This window comes from Phalacrocorax carbo, chromosome 8 (assembly GCF_963921805.1).
Source record: "Phalacrocorax carbo chromosome 8, bPhaCar2.1, whole genome shotgun sequence".
In the NCBI taxonomy this organism is placed as follows: Eukaryota; Metazoa; Chordata; class Aves; order Suliformes; family Phalacrocoracidae; genus Phalacrocorax; species Phalacrocorax carbo.
Genome location: NC_087520.1, coordinates 6,962,498 through 6,980,789, shown reverse-complemented (window position 1 = coordinate 6,980,789; position 18,292 = coordinate 6,962,498). Strand labels below are relative to the sequence as shown.

At 55.6% G+C, this 18,292-nt stretch overlaps 1 protein-coding gene across 1 annotated transcript; it reads right to left on the bottom strand.

Annotated features, from left to right (window-relative positions):
• Nucleotides 1-4,095: 4,095 nt before the first annotated feature.
• Nucleotides 4,096-17,323, bottom strand: CDX1 (caudal type homeobox 1). The gene is made up of 3 exons (XM_064458112.1): nt 16,782-17,323; nt 5,320-5,465; nt 4,096-5,107 (listed from the first exon to the last, which is right to left on the bottom strand). The coding sequence occupies exons 1-3, from the start codon at nt 17,206-17,208 to the stop codon at nt 4,901-4,903; spliced, it is 780 nt and encodes a 259-aa protein (XP_064314182.1). The 5' UTR covers nt 17,209-17,323; the 3' UTR covers nt 4,096-4,900.
• Between the last annotated feature and the right edge of the window lie 969 nt (nt 17,324-18,292).

The window sequence follows — 18,292 nt, the reverse complement described above, 5'->3', positions numbered from 1 at the left end:
CATCCAGGGCTACCACTACCTTGAAATGTCCCTGTTAATACTGCTGCTGGTGAGATGTTCTGAGTCTGGAGCTCACTTTTCTGGTTTGGCTGGTGCTGCTCTGGTAGCACCTTCAGCTCTCCATCGCCTGGGACCATTTGGGAGCAGAGAGCCCGCCCTGGCTATCTGGGGTGCTCCAGCATCTCGTTGCAGGGCTGGCTCAAGTCTGGCATCACCCTGGAGCCAGAAAGAGACCTACTTCATGGAATAACACCTGCCAGAGGCAGTAGGAGGCAGAGTGGTGTTCCCGTGAAGAGCAGTGCAGTTCAGGGACCCCAGAAAGCCCAGGAGAGCTCAGGCAGAGGATGGTGGTGTTGCACAGCTGTCCCTATGCCCTGATCCCCAAGGTCCCAGCACTAGGGAGCATACACAGGGCTTGCAAGCATTTCCTAGCAAGCTTTGCCTTCTCCCACGCCACCCCTGGGACATCAAGTAAACCTTTCCCTTTCCATGGGCTGAAGCATGGGTGCAACAGGGTGGTAGGGCCACAGGAAAACAAGCACGTGCCTCTCCATCCCGATGCAGTGCCCGACAGGCCTGGGCACTGCCCACGCTGCCTGCCATCAGTGGCAAAAGAGATGGCAGCGCACAGGCTGGGGGATTGCCTTTTCCCACCCTGCTCTGGCAGCCTACCCACATCCTGGTGGCAGCTACCCGGGAAGAGGCAAAAAGGTGGCTGATAGCAAGATGGGACCGTACCCAGATCCGCTCCGCGAGACACGAGGAAGGCAACAACGGCAGCGGCACTCTGGTTAGTCACTGCTGGGAAGCATGCCATGCCGGAGGCTGCTGGCAGGCCGGCAGCATTTTCGGCCACCTGGTGCGCATGGCCTTATTTTGATGATGATGTCAAGATTTCTCTGAGGAGGGGTGCAGCCGGGCAGCGGGAGCCAGTGGGAAGCACAGAGGAAGGAATGGGAAGAAACTGAGGGGGCTTGTTGGGGACAGTTGCCAGGTTCCCCTGGCCATAGAGCCGGGCTGTACCCATAAGGACCAAGCTCGATGTGGGGCCATGCGGCTTCGGACACAGCGACTGCTGGTGCTAAAACTGGGTGCCACTTACCTGCTGGGGATGCAACCGTCAAGGTAACATGTGTCCAGGGGGTTTGGACCAAAGTTCCTAAAGCTGGTGGGGACATGGGGTCCACCAGTCCCTTTCCTGGCATTGTGGTGACTCTGCAGGGCTCACCCATCCCTGCCCAAACAACGGCTGGAGGGAGGCAGGGGAGGACACGGGAGTGGGGACGCAGCAGATGCATTTCGTCACCCGGCCAAGGGGTGTGTGTGTGTGTTGGGGGAAGGGGTGGCTGGGTGTGTGGGTGCATTTATTGCCTCTTCCCGACAGCGCTGGCTCCCTGTGCACACATGGGTGGCAGGGACCCAAGGGCACAGCCCACAGCTCGCTGGACTTTTACCCTACTGTGCAAACAGGCAGGCGCCAGATTAGAGTATCAGTTGGAATTTCATCCTGTCAACGGCACCCGCAGCCTCTCTGAGTGAACAGCGGAGCATCTTCCCTCCAGCCCAGCCCTTTGCCCTCCATGGGCACCTCAACACAGCAAGTGAATTTGGGAAATGCACGTTTCATCCCCTCACCCAGGACTCTGTTCCCCTTCAAGCTTCCCCCTTGAGGAGACCTTGCAGGCGATGGTGACGTCAGGGGCCTGGCTGCTACCACCCATCCCCTGTCAGGGCAAGATCCCACCAGCCAGTCCCCATGTGGCAATGACAAAATTGGACGTTAAAGGCAGGCGAAGCCTGGCAAGGGAGGAGGATGGGTGTGGAGGAGCCAGCCCCTGGCATGGGAACCATGCAGAAGTGGACCCCAGTTGATCCTGTCTGGCCCAGCTGTTCGGGCAGGTGGCCCATCCAGTCCCATCCCTTTTCCCATATGGCACCAGCTCCATTTCTTTTGCCTGCCCTGGCCTGTTTCAGCTCCTGATACCCTACATCCCCTTGCAGGGGTGCAGGGAGGTGGTGGTCCTGTGCTGCAGGCAGCCCAAGCACCGTGCCAGTGAGCGGTCACCAGTGTGCAATAGTAGGTGCAGCCACTGTTGCAATACCAGGAAAAAAAACCTTCACTCTGTCCCCCTCTCTGCAATGCCACCTCATCCTGCCCCTGCTCCTCCATCTGCTCCACCCATTAGGACTTTATTCTGCATCAAATGTCCTCCACAGCCACCTGCCCTGCCTGGGCACCTCAGCCAACATATCCCTGCCTCTTTCCAGGCCACACTTGGCACATTTTGGGGCTGGAGGAACTGTTTTGGGCAGGGATTCGAAGGCAGTCCCTTGCTTGGTGGCCAGCAGGACCAGGGGTACGTGGCTGGGGTAGAAAGAGGAGTGCTGGGCATTGATGCCAGCTGTCCCACGCACTATCTCACATCCTCATTCTCTGTTTGCTCTTCTTGGACAAGGAGGATATTCAGCCCATCAACAGCCATAAAACAAGATTAGAGGCCAGGAGGCACCAATGGGAGGTGGCCACGTCCGTGGGCAGCTGGCCTTGTTCTTTGGCCTCCACCAGCCTGAGCCTGGCCTCACCCTTTCCCCGGCTGCCCCTGGGGCTGTCAGTTTGCAGCCGTCAGGTTGCCTGGCACAGCCAGCCCTCTCAGTGGTAAAGGCCATGCCACCCCCAGCAATGCCCCTGCAGGATGGACACACCACATGCTACAGGGCCAAGGCTGCTCCATCAAGACACCCACCTGCACCATTTTTGGTGGGGCTGGGCAGGACCCCTCCCTCCCTACCCTGGCCCCGCTCATGGGCTTCAGACTGCGGAGCCGGCATTCCTCGCCTCCCACAGCACCACAGGCTGGGAGGAGACAGCAACAAACCCATGGTGTGCGGGATTCCTGCTCGCTTTTATTTTCACTGATGCCTAAAAAATAAAAAGGAAAACCAGTTCTGCCTTATATACACAAAGTCTGAGCCAAAGTCCCAAGCCAATGCAAACATTCATCCTTGCCACTGAGCGCAGCTGGCAGCGGTGGCCGAGGGAGGTGTTAGCAGCCCCCGTGGGAGGGAGACCCAAATCCTACAAGAGCTGGAGCGGAGTGGCAGACGCAGTGGGATGGCAGGGACCTGCTTGTAAAAGCAGCAGCATGCCTGTGCCCCTTGTTTTCTGGGCCATGAGGGGCTGTGAGAGGTGTGAGGCTGGCAGTGGACAAGGTGGCCGAGGGGTGCAATGCACCAGCGGTGTCGGGTGTGATGAGACTGGATTCACTGCAGGCAGCAGGGGACATATCTGCTGCTCCACCTTTCTGGAGCTCAGAGAAGTGCCACTGGGAAACGTCATGTGAGCTGCCATATGAGGCCCATGCACCCTCATCCCTGTCAGTCTTGGGAAGCCATGGCCCAGGAGCACCCAGCACAGCCACAAGCAAGAGCTCCAGACCCTCTGTGTCCCAGCCATGTCCCGCCGGCCTTTGGGACATCAGAAACCTGGGCCAATACAGTGGTCAGGACTCAGCAGGGTGAAGGGACATTTCAGCTGCAGTTCACCAGCACGAAAAAGGGGATATCAGTTACTGGCATAGGGCACACAGTGGGCAAGAAGTGGTGCAGTGCACTGAGGAGAGGGGAGATGGAAAGCGAAACCTGGAGTCCTTTGGGCTTTGAATAAAATTGGGGAAACCCACTGCTCTTTCTGGAAACCACCTGTCTATGACCTAACACCAGGGCATATGCCAGCCCTTCCTCTGCCTGAGATGGTCCCTGTCCACCCTGGTGACATCAGATCCCAGTGCCAGCAGCAGCTGTGCTCCCTTGGAGCAGCACCACAAAGCTCTCCCAGGTATTGGCTCTTCTGGATGGCCTGGGGCTGGTTCTTCCACCCTGTCCCAATGATAAACCTTCTTGTTCTCCTGTTCCCTCCCCTTCCGCACTGTAAGGAGGTCTCAGGGCTCAGCAGGGTGGTCTGTCTCCAAAACGCCCATGCCCACGCTCCTCTCCTCTCCTCTCCTCTCCTCTCCTCTCCTCTCCTCTCCTCTCCTCTCCTCTCCTCTCCTCTCCTCTCCTCTCCTCTCCTCTCCTCTCCTCTCCTCTCCTCTCCTCTCCTCTCCTCTCCTCCTCCTGTGCTCTGGGTCGAGGATGTCTGCAGTGTTGCCTTGCCATGGCACAACCGGGGCACCAGGGCTGCTGGACACTCTCTGCATGGGTCTTTGTGACTGCAGGGGCAGAGCTGGGGGCACAGGAGTGGGCACTGTCAGGGTGGCTGGGGGACATGGGTGGGGATGTGCAGGGACTCTTGCCAAGGGTGTGCTCTGGCTCACCACCATCACCATGGTTTGAAGGAGTCACCCCTTGGGTCCCATGGCCGAGGGTCCTGCCTGGCTCCTGCAGCCCAACTCGCTCTGCCTTCGGCACCCCTCTTCCCAGTGCGGCAGACCCAGGAGACCAGCTCAGCAGAAATTTGTTTTGCCCTGAGTCCAGCCAGGTCTTTTTCTAGTTCAGTCTTGTTCAAACTGCCCGAAAAGCACCAGGCAGATGGATTGCAAGGAGGACTGAAGGAAGCGTCCTACCAGCTCCACCTGAAGCACCAAGGGAAAGCCATCCACCACCCCCTTCCTTCTGCTGACATTAGGACCTTGCTTTGGGCTACAAATACCAGAGACCAGACCAGTGCACATTTCCTACAGGAGAGCAATACTACCTAACCTATGGTTTTTACATAGGAGAGAGCCCACCAGCCCCTTGGGAAGGTCCTGGTGCCACCTCGCCCAGCCTTGCTGGCCACCCTGTTGGTTCAGCTGAGGATCATGGTGTCTTTGGGAAGGGGCTGTCACTCTTCAGAGCACATGACCGGCTGGGCTCTGCTGCATAGTGCTTATCTCTTGGTGTCTATAGCTGGTGAAGGAGGTTAAGGCATGAATTCCTCCTTGATCATCAGCGGAGATGAGGAGACGAGGTTTGGGGCACTGCTGCTGCAGAGGCCTCCGATGGGTCCCGGCGTGCCGACGGCCGGTGGGGTTGGTGTGGTGGTGCTGGTGGGCTGGCTTTGCTGCTGCATCTTCTTCTTGTTCACCTTCCTCTCCTTTGCCCTCCGATTTTGAAACCAGATTTTCACCTGCAGAAAAACAAAGATGGCAATGCAGAAATGGGGACAGGTGCAACACTTGGGGTCCCCCTGGGGCAGGGAGAGCATCCTGGGCTTTGGAAGAGAAGACAGAGATGCGGAGTAAGGTGGGACCACTGCTGCCTGCTTGGGTTGCAGCCCTCCCCTCCCCAGCCCCATCTCCACCCAGGACACAGGTTTTCCTGGGACACTGCAGCACTGACCTGCCGTTCAGTGAGCCCAAGGTCAGCGGCCAGCTCAGCCTTGCGGCGGATGGTGATGTAGCGGCTGTAGTGAAACTCCTTCTCCAGCTCCAGGCGCTGGTGGTCTGTATAAACCACCCGGTACTTGTCTTTTGTCCTGGTCTTGCCTGGCAGAGAGAGCAGAGCGGGGGTGAGCTGACAGTGATGGAAGGGATGGGTACGAGCATCACTGAGGACATGGAATGGGCAGGACCATCACCAAGGACATGGAGAAGCTACACAGCCACCTGTGGAGAGCTCAGGAGAAACATGGCAATGCCTTGGATATCAGTGGAAAAGAGAGTTGTGAGGGTCCTACTGGATTTAATGTCCATCCTGGGTAGCACCAGGGTGTTTCTCCATGTTGGAAAGCATTGGGTATATTCCTTGGTGGAAAGACAGAAGGGATTCAGAGGCATCTCAAGAAGATGGACTATAAATCCTATGTGCTGTGACACACCGTCCCCAAGAGGAGCAGAGCTGCCAGCCCTGCAATGGGCTGAGGACAAGCTGCAGGCCTGGGAGGCAGGGAGGGAAGCCCAGCTCTCTGCCAGGAAGCCCAAACCCAAAGTGCCATCCCTCGAAGGAACACGGATCAGGACAGGGGAAAAAGGGAAAACCCAGGGATGACAGCATTTCTCTGCCACCCAGAGGGTTATTTTCTTCCTCCTGATATGGAGCTCAGAAGAGAGCAGCAGCTTATTCTTTCAGTGCAGTCTTTAAAGATGCACTGAGGAAAGCCCACATGATGCACAAGCACTCCCAGGGACTGGACCCATGGGCCAGCTGTGTTTGACCAAAGCCAGCCTAAATCTCGCCTTGGGGCCCTCCAGGTACAGTCAGAGTTTGGGGCCATCCAGCCCCACATCTTCTCTGTGCATGAGGCAGCACCTGCCACTTTCTAGCAGAAAAATACAGTAAAAAATATCCCAGTGCCTTCTCCATTAGCTCCTTCATTAAATCGCACACACGCAGGGCAGGCTGCAGAGCAAGAGCCAACTGCTTGAACTCTGCCTGGGCTGGGGGCAGAGGGTGGCACTGGTGGGGGTGTGGGTGGCACTTCAAGGAAGGGCACCCATGCCCGGCAGTTTGCTGACAAGTTGCTGGTGCTTTCCTCTGCAAAAGAGCGCACGGGCAGGGAATAAACACAGCTGTGAATATTTGCTTCTCCACCCTGAATAACAAAATCCTGTTCCAGAGCGTTGGGAGGGACCGAGCTGTGCTTTCAGCTGATCAGCCACTGTCCTTCTCACTGGGAACCCGGCCATTTGTTTGCCTGGCAGACATGTTTGCCCATCATCTCCTGACTTTCTGCTGCTGAGAGCGGTGCTGCCATGGGAAGGGGCAGGAGCAAGCCCAGAACCGCTCCATGGATTGCCCTGGGGCTGCCCTGGATGTACCAGTGTGGACAGCATACTGCCCATCACTGCTGAAGATGTGTAGGGAGGGATTTCTAGTGACCCAGCAATCTGTATAATCTCGCTTACAGCCTTCTTCCCCCAAGAAAGGGATCTTTGTGTGCCTGCCATCCTATTCATCCATTCTGCCTAACAAGTGCTTGGCACATCCATCAGTTTCGATCAAATCTGATCGATATCTAGACACCTCAGCAATATTATTAAATTCTGACCATCCTAGTGGAAGCAGGACTTTGGGTGGCACAGAGCAAAACTGTGTTTCAGAGACTCCGGAGAGGACTCAACTGTAATCAGTCATCAGAGAATCTCCACACAGCAGAACCCCAATTCCCAGGCTGCAAATCTGTTTCACAACCAACTCAATTTTATTTTTAAGGGTGACTTTCCCATGCTTCCCCATTGCAAGGAGATGGGGGCTTTCCTAAGCCACCTCTGATGTTGAAAGATAAATGTAAAAGACCATTGGAGACAGGACAACCCACGGCCACAGTACGCTGTGAGTGGGAGAGGGGCTCCCCTGGGGTCGTTTTCCCTCCAGCATCCCATGGGATGCCAAAAAGCAGTTGGTTTTCTACTAAATCAGCAAAAACCAGCAGGTCCATCTCCTGCCATAGGCCACCGAGCAAACCACATGTGGAAGTGCATGGTGTGTGTGTGCACCCCTGGGTGCATGTGGGAGCGGGGGTGGGCACGGGAGGTGTCTCACCCTGCTGGGTCTTGACCCAAGTGCTCCCAAGCACAAAAGCAGTGGCCCTGCAATTCAAGTTAGCTCTCAATTTCCATCAATATGTCACTCTTGCTGTCCTCCTGCCATTGCTCCTGGAAGTAGGTGCTGGCAAGGACTCAGCACAACGTGAGTGGGATGATGCCAGGGGCTGGCCAGGACAGCCAAGGGTCCCAGCGCTGACCCCAGGCAGCACCAAAAGGGGGAGGGTAGGAGCATGGCAAGGCTGCAACATGGCCATGAGTAGAAACCAAATCTCCCAGCACCAGAGCTGGGCTTTAGACACTAACTCATACTTGAGGGATGTGATTAATTCAGCCACCACTTTGGAGAGCGGGAGGCCCAGCTCATCCCAGGGCTGTTTGGAAGTGAACATCTAATCCCTCCTCACCACCGCCGAGAGCAAACCTGTCTCTGGCCACACAGGGTGACTTTGCAGGTAAAAACAGGGTAAAAAAGGTAATTTGATTGAGCAAGATGTGTATGGAGATGTCTGCAGACACGTGGCTGAAACGCAGCAGTTTAGTGCAAGAGGGATCTACAGCAGCATTCCTGGGCTTTTGGCTCCTCTTTGGCACACATCGGCCTTGGCGGCTCGAAACAAAACTGACCATGGCATAGTGCGGTGCTGGAGCGCTGCTGGGGGTATCCGGCCCATGTGGGACCTCTTGATCTCCCACAGGACTCCTGCCCTGCCCATGGGGTTACTGCCTCCTCCTGCCACCCCGCCTGAGAAGGGTTTCTCAGCATAAGGACTTCTGCACCCCATCCCAGGAGGGACCTGTGCTGAATCTGCAAACACAGGGATTCCCAGGGAGTTACAGAATAAACCAGAGGCGCCGGCAGAGATTTATGCAGGGTTTAGCAGCTCCGTGAGAAGCCAGGCTCCCTCTGTCTGCTCCAGGCTCAGGGACTCCTACAAGTTTTTTTCTTTCTCATATAAATTTATCTCTTTTTTTTTTTTGCATTCAAAAGCAAAAACCTTTCTGAAGATATAATGAATTAAAAATTATCTTATTTGCAATATTGCTATTTGAATACTGCTGCTTGGAGAAAAAAACAGCTGGAGCAATGGAACTGACAAATCAAGTAAAAAAAGCATTAAAGAATAAAGAAAGAGGGCGGTTTGTGAATACCATGTATGCCATGAATTTCAGGAGGAATTATTATTTCCTGCTGCAGCTGTAAATAAATCCGTCATGGCTTGTTCTTTGCTATTTCCTTTTCACCGTTCAGCCCTGATGCAGCCTGTGCTTTGCCTCAGGCCTGGCAGATACTCGGCCATGCCGGCGAGTGGTCACTGTGTGCGCTGGGCACCAGTCTCTCGCCACCCAATATCAGGTAGCAAAGACTCAAAGCAGAGGGCTCACAACCAAGCCAGAGATGGAAAGTTATTCATCTCAACTAATTGATGGTTTCGGTGATGTTTGCTGAATTTGGGAATGTGTTGTGGGTGATTCACAAGGAAAAGAAAAGGACTCGCAAGAAATACTATTGACAATGAATAATTCAACTACCGCGAATATGAATGCTGGGTTACACTTAACTCTCTCCTGGAGACTTTTTATGGCTCTGTGAAAGGAAAGAGGAAATTCAGGTCAAGGCAGCCTGGCTCCTTATGGAGAGCCCTCGTACCTATGGGGAAACCCCAGCGCTACAGCGGGGAGCATGGCCAAGCAGAGATGGGGCTGCTCCCGAATTTCCAGGGAAGCCCATCGAAGGTGGACTGAGCTGTCCCACAGCACCAGGATAGCCCAGAACTGCTGCTGCTGCACCGGGAGAGAGCACGGGGTAGGTATATGGGGTGCAAAGGGGATGCTGGTGATGCCTCCTGGCACAGCTGCTAGCCCCTTCCAGCCCCATTATGCATTTAAAGTCCCTTCTTCTTGTCCCCAAAAGACCAGGCAAAGGAACTACCCAGGCAGTCAAATGGAGCCATTCGCAGGGCCGGTGGGAAGGGTTTCAGCTTTGGGATCAAGGCAGTGCCAATGGCTGCGTGGGGAGAGGGTTTCGTTACCACTGTTAATGTATAACCCTAATAGCACTCACCTGAGCCATGATTAGATAAGGGAATAGCTTTAATGTGCTGTGCAAACCCCAAAGGACACACTCCTGAGTGTACACGCACACGCACTCGCACACATGCGGGGGTACGAGGTCCTGACCCCCAGCCCAGATCCGCTCCCCTGCAGCCCTGCTCTGGGGATGGGGATGCTGGAGCTCCTGCCCTGAACTGCAGCTGCTGGAGAAGCAGGGACAGGGGAAGGGAAAATCAAACCAGATCCCTGTACCCACCATCCCAGGCTCTGCACCCCCATGGCTATGGCAGAGGCTGCCAGGGTGATGGTAATTCACCCACTCCAGCCTTGGTCTGCCCAAAGGATGGCTTTCAATAAGAAACAGTCCCCCAAACACCCTAACGGATACGTTATAGGGTGATGGAGTATTTTGAAGCTGGTGTAGAGCAGCTTTAGAAAGCACTGGGAAAAGGCTGATTCAAACCAGGGAGGAGACTATGGAGTTGGCAGCAGCACCCTGGGAGGAGGCAGCAAATAGTGAAGGAGCAAGAGCTGGGGTATGTTTTTTGGAGCTTGTCTTTCCTGCAGTCCCACAGAGCAACTCAGCCAGCCCAGGGCACCCAGGACAGCTAAGAGGGGACCAGGCCCGCTCCAAATGGAGCATCCCTATGAGCAGAACACAGCCTTCCCAGCCACAGCATGAGCAGCACAGCTGCCAGCAGCAAGGAGCATAAACCTGTGCACTTTTCTAAAGGTCTCTATTTCACAGGTCAAAGCAGCTCAAAATTGCTGCAGCTGCAAAACCTGGCTCCATGGGAAGCTGCTATGCAGCCATCAGGGCTCTGATCAGGGCATCCAGGGTAGGGCAACCCCAACCCACTTGCCGGAGCTGCTGAGATGAGAGCCCACCGCGGTGCCGGCTGTCACGCCCCGCTGCAGAGGTCCCTGAGGGCCGGGGACGCGGACATGGTGTGGGGGACTCTGGCATTGCTGCCAGGGTGGCGGGCCCCGCAGCTGCTCGGTGGCTCTGCACACCCTGCGGTGTGGCAGCTCCTCGCATGACTGGCGCGAAGAGTCTGGACAACATGCTCCCGGAGCAGCCCTGTGTGGCCTCACCTTCCTGGCCACGCTCTGGCCATGCAGTGGCTCCATCTGTGCAGACTCATCTGCCTGCCTGTCTGGACTGGGTGAGTTTCCACACCATCTGATGGCACTATAATATTTTACTGCTGAACAACATCAGGTATGAATGTCCCATCACCAGTGCGCACCAGGGAAAGAACTTGTCTTCACTGGAGTTAGAGTCCAGCAAGATGGGGTCCAAGGTTGTCCCCGCCCCGGGTGGGTGCTTTCTCGCCAGCTGCTTTATTCTGAATGAACGGCATCTGCTTGCAAAGAGGATAAAATCCTCTTGGCCCAGAAGAAGCAGTGCTCTATCAGGATTTGCCTTTCCTCCCCAGGGAAAGCATCAAGGAAAACTTCCCCCCACCCCTGGCATAGCTTAGGTAATGCTATGGACAGAGAAACTGAGGCACAGAAGTACTTTCAAACCAGAGTGGAGTCCCAGGGTCAGTGCGGGGGGCTCTTAACCCCCAGTCCTTCTGCAGCTCCATCCCACACACACACTGCAAAGAGGGGGGCAGCCAGCAGTGCGATGTCCCATGGCAGAAACCTCAGGCCTGGGAGAGAGCTGGGGTCAGTTCCTAATGCTCAGGAGCCTCCAGTTTGGCTGTAGTCACCCCTGTCTGACAGCCAGATGTGCTCCAGCTGCTTCTGTGCGGAGGGGTCTATGCTCCCTCTGCTGAGCAGAGGCAACAGCAGCCACACTATGCAGTGGTAATGCTGACGCATGGGACAGACAGCCCAGCTCATTTCACTGTCCCTAAACCTCAGGGGACACCTTATTGCTCTCTACAACTACCTGACAGGAGGTTGTAGCAAGGTGGGGGTTGGTCTCTTCTCCCAAGTAACAAGTGACAGGACAAGAGAAATGGCCTCGAGTTGCAGCAGGGGAGGTTTAGATTGGTTATTAGGAAATACTTCTTCACTGAAAGTGTTGTCAAGCACTGGAACAGGCTGCTCAGGGAAGTGGTTAAGTCACCATGCCTGCAGGTATTTAAAAATCTTGTAGATATGGTGCTTAGGGACAGGGTTTATTGGTGGACTTGGCAGTGCTGGGTTAACTGTCGGACTTGATGGTCTTAAAGGTCTTTTCCAACCTAAACAATTCTAAGATTCTATGATTCTAAAACCACACCACTTGTCCTGATGGTTTTCTAGTCTCCTGCTCACAAAGGATCAAGATCTATGCATCCAAAAAAAGCCCCACAGCTTTGCTATAAGTGACTGTGTGCGGCTGGGAGTTCCTTGCCTGGAGGTTATGGGGCTGGCAGAGCCGGGAGGCAGAGACCTGGGCTTGGTGCATGGCACAACCACACAGGGCAGCCTGGCTGCTGGGAAGGGGCAGAAACACCTGGGCAAAGAGCTGGACCTGGAGAGTGCAGACCAGTGCACAGGAGCTGGCCCTGGCTGGGCTCCGTGCTGCTGGCACAACAGGACAGGGCCAGATCTGCACCCACACCCACACCTGTGGGCAAAGGCATCCCTCCTGCAAGGCTCATCTTCCTCGCAGGGGTTGCAATCCCCAACAGCACGAGGAGCAGGCTGTCGGTGGTTGCAGCAAGCCATCACAACCCCACGTTCTCGGACATGGAGCAACATGACAGGAGACGCTTCAACCCCAGGGGCAGCAGCCTGCGGCAGGGTGTTAGGGCAAGCTTTTCCCAGCCCTGCTGTGATTCAACCCTTTATTTTGGCAACTGGCAGATTCCTTCAGTTGCTCCCATGGTTTTATGAGCGCCAAGCCAAGCGCTGCCAGCCAGGCTCCCATGCGGGGTCAAAGACCACACCAGCGCGGGAGGATGAGGAGTGCCAGGATGGCATATGCAGGCTGGCGAGCGCATGTGGGCTGGAAACAGCCCGTTTCAGAGTATTGCCTTCATGCTGGCCCTGCAGCACAGAGCCTGGATCCAGCTCATCTGGATCAGCTGCCTGGCTGGATTTGGCCCAGCTGTGGCAGGAGGAGGTGGACAGCAAGGTGCCGGCTTGGCACCAGGACTCCTCTCCCCCTTCACAGCCCCATAGGGCTCAGCCCATCCTTACTGTGGGGCAGCACGGGGGAAGGATCCGGCCCCTTATCTGGGAGATTGCAAACCTAACAATGCTGGAGTGGGTGTCCTTGAAGGGTCCCCTGTAGGAAACATCTGCCATTGGCCAGAGGTTTAAAGTATCCCTCTGCTAATCCCAGGGTATTAGCCAGCCAAGCCCATCACGTAGGTACTACCAGTGCTCCAGGGAAGCCCTTTTTGTTCAAGGAAAGTAAATTCTAGGAAAGTTTGAAAGGCCTGTACCTTGGCCAGCAGGCTAAGCAGTCAACAAATCCCAGCTGGGGCCAGAAGCAGGTTGTGGGTTAATAATTCAAGGGGACAAGACTGAGGGGCCCGATGCATGCACACACTGTGACCCAGGGGAGCAAAGGGTCTCATGGGGAGTGACTGTGTCATAAAAGAGGGGTCCCCCATGCAGGAACTGACCAGGGAAATGCATCATCCTCCAGCCACCACCATCACCCCAAAACATACCATGCATAGCATGAACCCCGCCTGTCCAGGTGAAACATTTCTGTCTCATTACTGGGGTTTTTACTCTTTCCTCCAGCTTTTATGGACCTCACTAGGGCAACAAATAGAGCTGGAAAGCTGAGCTGGAAATTGTGAAAACTGAGATGGAAAACTGCATACCCAGCAAACCACCACCTACACATGCTTGGAGCATCACTATTTGCTCTCCATGACCCCAAAACCTGCCCAGGCACCACGGGCACCAATACCACGTGAAGCCCTGCGCACATTCACCTCCCCAAGGGATGCCCCAATTGCACTTTCACTTGCAATATTTAGCACTGCGGCCCTGGCTTGATTAGTGACCTAAAAGCCAGACCAGAGGCAGTATCTGAGGATTTGCATAACTAACGAGCAGAGGGTGAATTTCAAAGTTCAGCCAGCGCCGTTTCCAGCCGTCTTCCTGAGCTTTTTATAGAGCCGGGGTGCAATTCACAAGGAAGTTTGCAAATAATTGCGAATAAGAAGGAAGCGTGAGGCTCTGACACACTGCTCATGAAGAATTTATGAGCAGAAAAAGAGGTGACATCGGAGAGAGAAATGAGGCCTAGGGACATCTTCCAGCTTGGTTCTCTTTAACTCCCAATTTCCAGCAATCAGCCCTCTGGCGTCGCAATCCCTTCTGCTGCAGGTTTATCTTGACTCAGCCGGGTGAAGCACGCACGTATTTAGCAACAGGTATATAAAATCATCCCCCTGTGAAGCCTGACTCTGCAATGAGTCACTCAGAGATTTCTCATTGATTTTTCTCTGGCTCGCATTTGCAGAAGCCCCCAACACACACATATTCCCTGCATAACATTTTCTCTTGTCACCCCACAGCTCTTTCCCAAAAGCTTTCAGACTGCAGCCAAGAGCTGTTTATACAAGGCAAGACAGAGAGGGAACCTTAATTTACAACCCTCTGAAGTATTATGATTTATAGCATTCGTAATGAAACTGTTGATATTTATAGCAAAAAAGACCGCATATTCATTTCCTATTCCCACTGCGGTGAGATGGGTAGTTAATCAATCCAAGTCCAGTTTATTGATTTCGGTAAAACAATTCATCTAAGAATGTCACCCTTATCTATGTGAAACCCATCTCTGCCCTGCTCTCTTTCAAGCTGAATCAAGAAAGGTTGTGGGGTTTTTTTTAAATTTAAAAGGCAGCCCTGGAAAACACAGGCTGCATCCCACCATCTCCCAGCACATGGTCCCGCTGCGGCCAAATCCTTCAGCCACTTGGCACCAGCAGCGCTGGGCTTGGACCCAGCAGAGGCACAAGGACAGATCCTTAATCTGCAAGTGCCTTAAAAAGGGACCTTGCTGGTCATCTGACCTCAGGAAGCACCACAAGAAAGGGGCTTTCAACCCAGCACCCATCCCCACATTGCTGGGGGCTGGGCTGGGGCAGCTCCTCTGCTGCGTGCAAAGGGAACAAGGCTGATTTATTTCTCCCTTTGTGTGTATTTAATCTAAGAGATACAAACTAAGCAACTAATGATATTTTTCCAGAATTCAATCAACTCAATTGTCATCTAACTCAATCAGAGGCACTTTCAAGCCCCTGTTTTATCTCAGCCCTGCTGCTGGGTGTAAACCATGCCCTTGATCCAGAGGAGAGGCATGCTGATGTCTTTCTCTCCTCATCAGTTTTCTCTCCCACCTCTTTCCTCAGAAGAAACCGAGACGCTTGGACCTACAAAATCCGTAGAGGTGGCTGGGTCCCAGCTGCAGGGGAGCTGCAGAATGACACCCGCCTTCCACCCCAGGACAGAGGGAAGCCCTCAGCCCCAGCACACCTGTGGGCCTCCATCACTGGGTATGGGGGAGGCTTTTTTCCCTAAACAGGGCCTGGAAATACCAGCCTGCCTCTCCCCTCCTCTTTCCAGACTGGGGCTGTTTTTTTTCCTTTTTTTGCGATGTTCTCCCTGCTCCACCGCAGCCACTGGTCCTGCTGGGACAACCCCATCCCCGCCACATGGATCTGGCCAATGTGAGGAGCCATTTTCCGTGCTGGAAGACCCCAGGCATCTCTGCATGATCCCTTTGCATCTCGGTGTCTACATGGGGCTTGGCCAGCCCCATGCAGGGACAGAGGGGAGCCAGAAACAAGCCTAAAATTGGAGACACCTTGCGAACAGGGAGCCCTGGCCCCGGTGCCAGAGATATGGGACAACAAAAAGCAAACTGGCCCGAGAGACGCACAGATCACTCCTGTAGTGAGTTTGGCCCCCAGCAGTGCTCTGCAGAGCTCATGGCCAGCATGGGAGAGGGGCAGGGGTGGAGGGTCCCAGTGAGCCCCGCGGGCAGAGGGTCCCGCTGCAGGCAGGACAGGTCCAGGCTGGGCTGGCAGCAGCAATCGCAGCCTGGAGGGGAAGATGAAAGGGTGCAGGCAGGGCAGCACAAAGGGTCCGGCACCTCACCTCGCTGCCAAAGGAGCCGGCCACCATCTCCATGACAAAGCAAAGCCCTTGTCAATTTGGGCTGGCCTCAAGGGGGGATCTGCCCACCGCCTTTGAAGTGGCCAGCAGGGCCCCCCCACCCAGAGCGGGCAGGGGCTGGAGTTGCCCAGACACTTCCCCCCTCTCCACCCCCAGGTCAGGAGTTCAGCAGGGACAGGACCCTGGGGACAGGGGGACAGGACCCTGGGGACAGCACGGCCGCTTGGTAAGCACAGGAGTGGGGCACCCGCTCATGCAGTGTACAGCACCCACAGGCTGTGCACACACACACCCCCCCACATACACACCCCCACACGCACCTGGAGCACCCACATGCACCCTCCACGTGGCATCGTCCCCAAACGCACCCCACATGCACACACACACTGCACCCTGCACACACCCCATGTGTGCACGTACGCATCGCACACGCAAACACACCGCACCTTGCACACGCAGCACACACGGCGCTGTCCTCAACGCACAGCACCCTGCATGCACACATCGAGCATGTAGCATCCCCTGTACAGGCTCACCGACACTGTCTACGCAGCCAACCCCATATGCACATACTGCTTATGGCTCGTTGCACACGCACACAGAGCCTATAGCACCTCACGTGCACTGAATACACCTTACATACATACACATAGCGCATGCAGCACCTTCCCTCCTCATATATACATATGGTACCTTACCTGTACACAAATACACAAGCATGCAGCATAAGGCATCTTGCACACACCTGCACACCCCCCTGTCCATGGGCTCCCACACGCAGCTGCACGCCAGCTCTCAGCCGCAGCCCTGCACGCTCACCCTTGCACACACCAGACACCCTGTCCAACACCTCCTCGGGGCTGGCAGGGCCCTGGGATCCCAGGGGAAGAGACTGGCCAGGGAAAAGAACTTTCCAACCATATAACCCTGGCTTCCAGCGATGTGGAAGGACGGAACTCTCCCTGCCCATCCTTGGCCCCTGCCACCTCGGCAGTGGGGTCCCCCTGCTCTTTGGGGACCAGGCGCCATGCAGAGGGCAGGCCAAGCCTGCTGTTCCTCCTGGCAGTCCCCATGCAGGGAGAGCTGTGGAGCAGGATCCAGCCCCATAGGACTTCAAGCCCAGGGATCCTCTGCACCGAGGAAGGCGCAAGAGTGCAGGGCTGGGGGGTTCCTTACCGTTGTTGCTGGTGCTGGGAATGCTGCGCCTCATCCACTCGTACGGGGTGCGTCTCTGGGCATTAGGGGAGAGCTGGGGGACTGAGCTGCTGATGGGCGGAGGCAGGAGTCCAGACCCTGGGGGTTGGATGGTGTTAAAATCTGGGGGGCTGAATCCAAACTGCCCTGGGCTGGCAGTGGAAGGTGCAGCGGTGGTCCCGTAGGAATGCCAGTCCTCCTTGGCAGGGGTGTAGGGAGAGCCCCAGGCGGCTGCCGGCTGCCCATGGTGCGGGTCGCTATTAATCCCCGGTACATGGTGGTAGCTGGCGAAGTCCGAGTACTGGGGTGGCCCCGGCACATAATTCTGGGGGTTGAGGTTGAGGCTGGGATGCCGGACAGGGCTGGGATACATGTTGGTGTCTTTATCCAAAAGATAACCTACATACATCTTCCCCGGCCAGCTCCGCACACATGCTGTGCCGCTGTTCTGCTGGTTGCGGGCCGGGTTTGGTTTGGCAGGGAGGCGACCGCCCCTCCTTCGTCGCTCACCTGGGCGCCTTGGGGAGCTGTGTCCCGGGGCCAGGCACCTCCCTGTCCACAGGCTTTTATTGGGCCCAACCTCTCGCAGCATTTGCATTGAAAGGCAGGTTTGCATTTCAAAGTGCAGGAACCCCAGCGGACGAGGGGGACGAATTCAGACCTCCCACCCTGGCTGCAGGGGGCTGAGGCAGTGGGTGACCCCAGCGAGCACCAAGGACCGCTCTCCCCCCTGTTGTCAACACCCCACAGCTGTTCCCACACCACCAACCACAGTCCCTTTGTAGCAGCTGGTTTTGGAGACACTAGGGCATCGTGGGTGTTGCCCATGAGGATGCCCCAAGGGAGTCCACCCCTTCCCTGAAGCCATCTGAACCCCAGGAGCAGGGTGCCTTGGGTCCCTGAACCCTTGTGTTAAAGCCCAGCTGTGGGCAGGGGACAAACTGGGCTGTGCCTGCCACCAGCCCTGTCCCCATGCTGGGGGACACGGAACCCATGCTCCTGGGTGGTGCTTTCCCATGCCCAGTGGCAGCATCCAACTGATTCAGAAATGGAGGGCTGGTGGGAAGGGAAGGCTCTGGGTCCCCCTGCATTTACTCTGTCTGGGGGCAAATCCACCTCTCCAACCTCTGAGCGAAGCTCAGCCCAGCCCTGGAGAGCAGGACAGACAGACAGACCCAGCTGTGTGCAGGGGGAATGCCCCTACCATGGACCCAACAGGGAGTCCCTGGGCTCTGACATGGCTCCAAGGGGCTCCCGACGCTGTGGCAAGAGGAGTTTCTCATCTGTTTTCTTTCTTAAAGAAGCAAGAAGATCGCCATACATTTTCTGATAGGGAAACCCAAGCAGAAACAAGACCCCCACAAAGCTGTGTCTGCCTGCAAGGTGGGATGTGGGAAATCACCTGCTTGTCACCTGTCAGGCCAGACACACCTCTGCTCTGGAGGGGACCGAGGGACCGAGGACCAGCTCTGTGCCATCCAGGCCAGAAACAC

Bases quoted from the DNA above. Each gene is read 5' to 3' on its own strand.
- CDX1 (XM_064458112.1), bottom strand. From the start codon at position 17,208: ATGTATGTAGGTTATCTTTTGGATAAAGACACCAACATGTATCCCAGC. The intron at 5,466-16,781 runs GTAAGGAACCCC...TCTCTCTGCCAG, and splicing joins TCCCAGCACCAGCAACAACG to GCAAGACCAGGACAAAAGAC. The intron at 5,108-5,319 runs GTCAGTGCTGCA...GTTTTTCTGCAG, and splicing joins TTGGGCTCACTGAACGGCAG to GTGAAAATCTGGTTTCAAAA.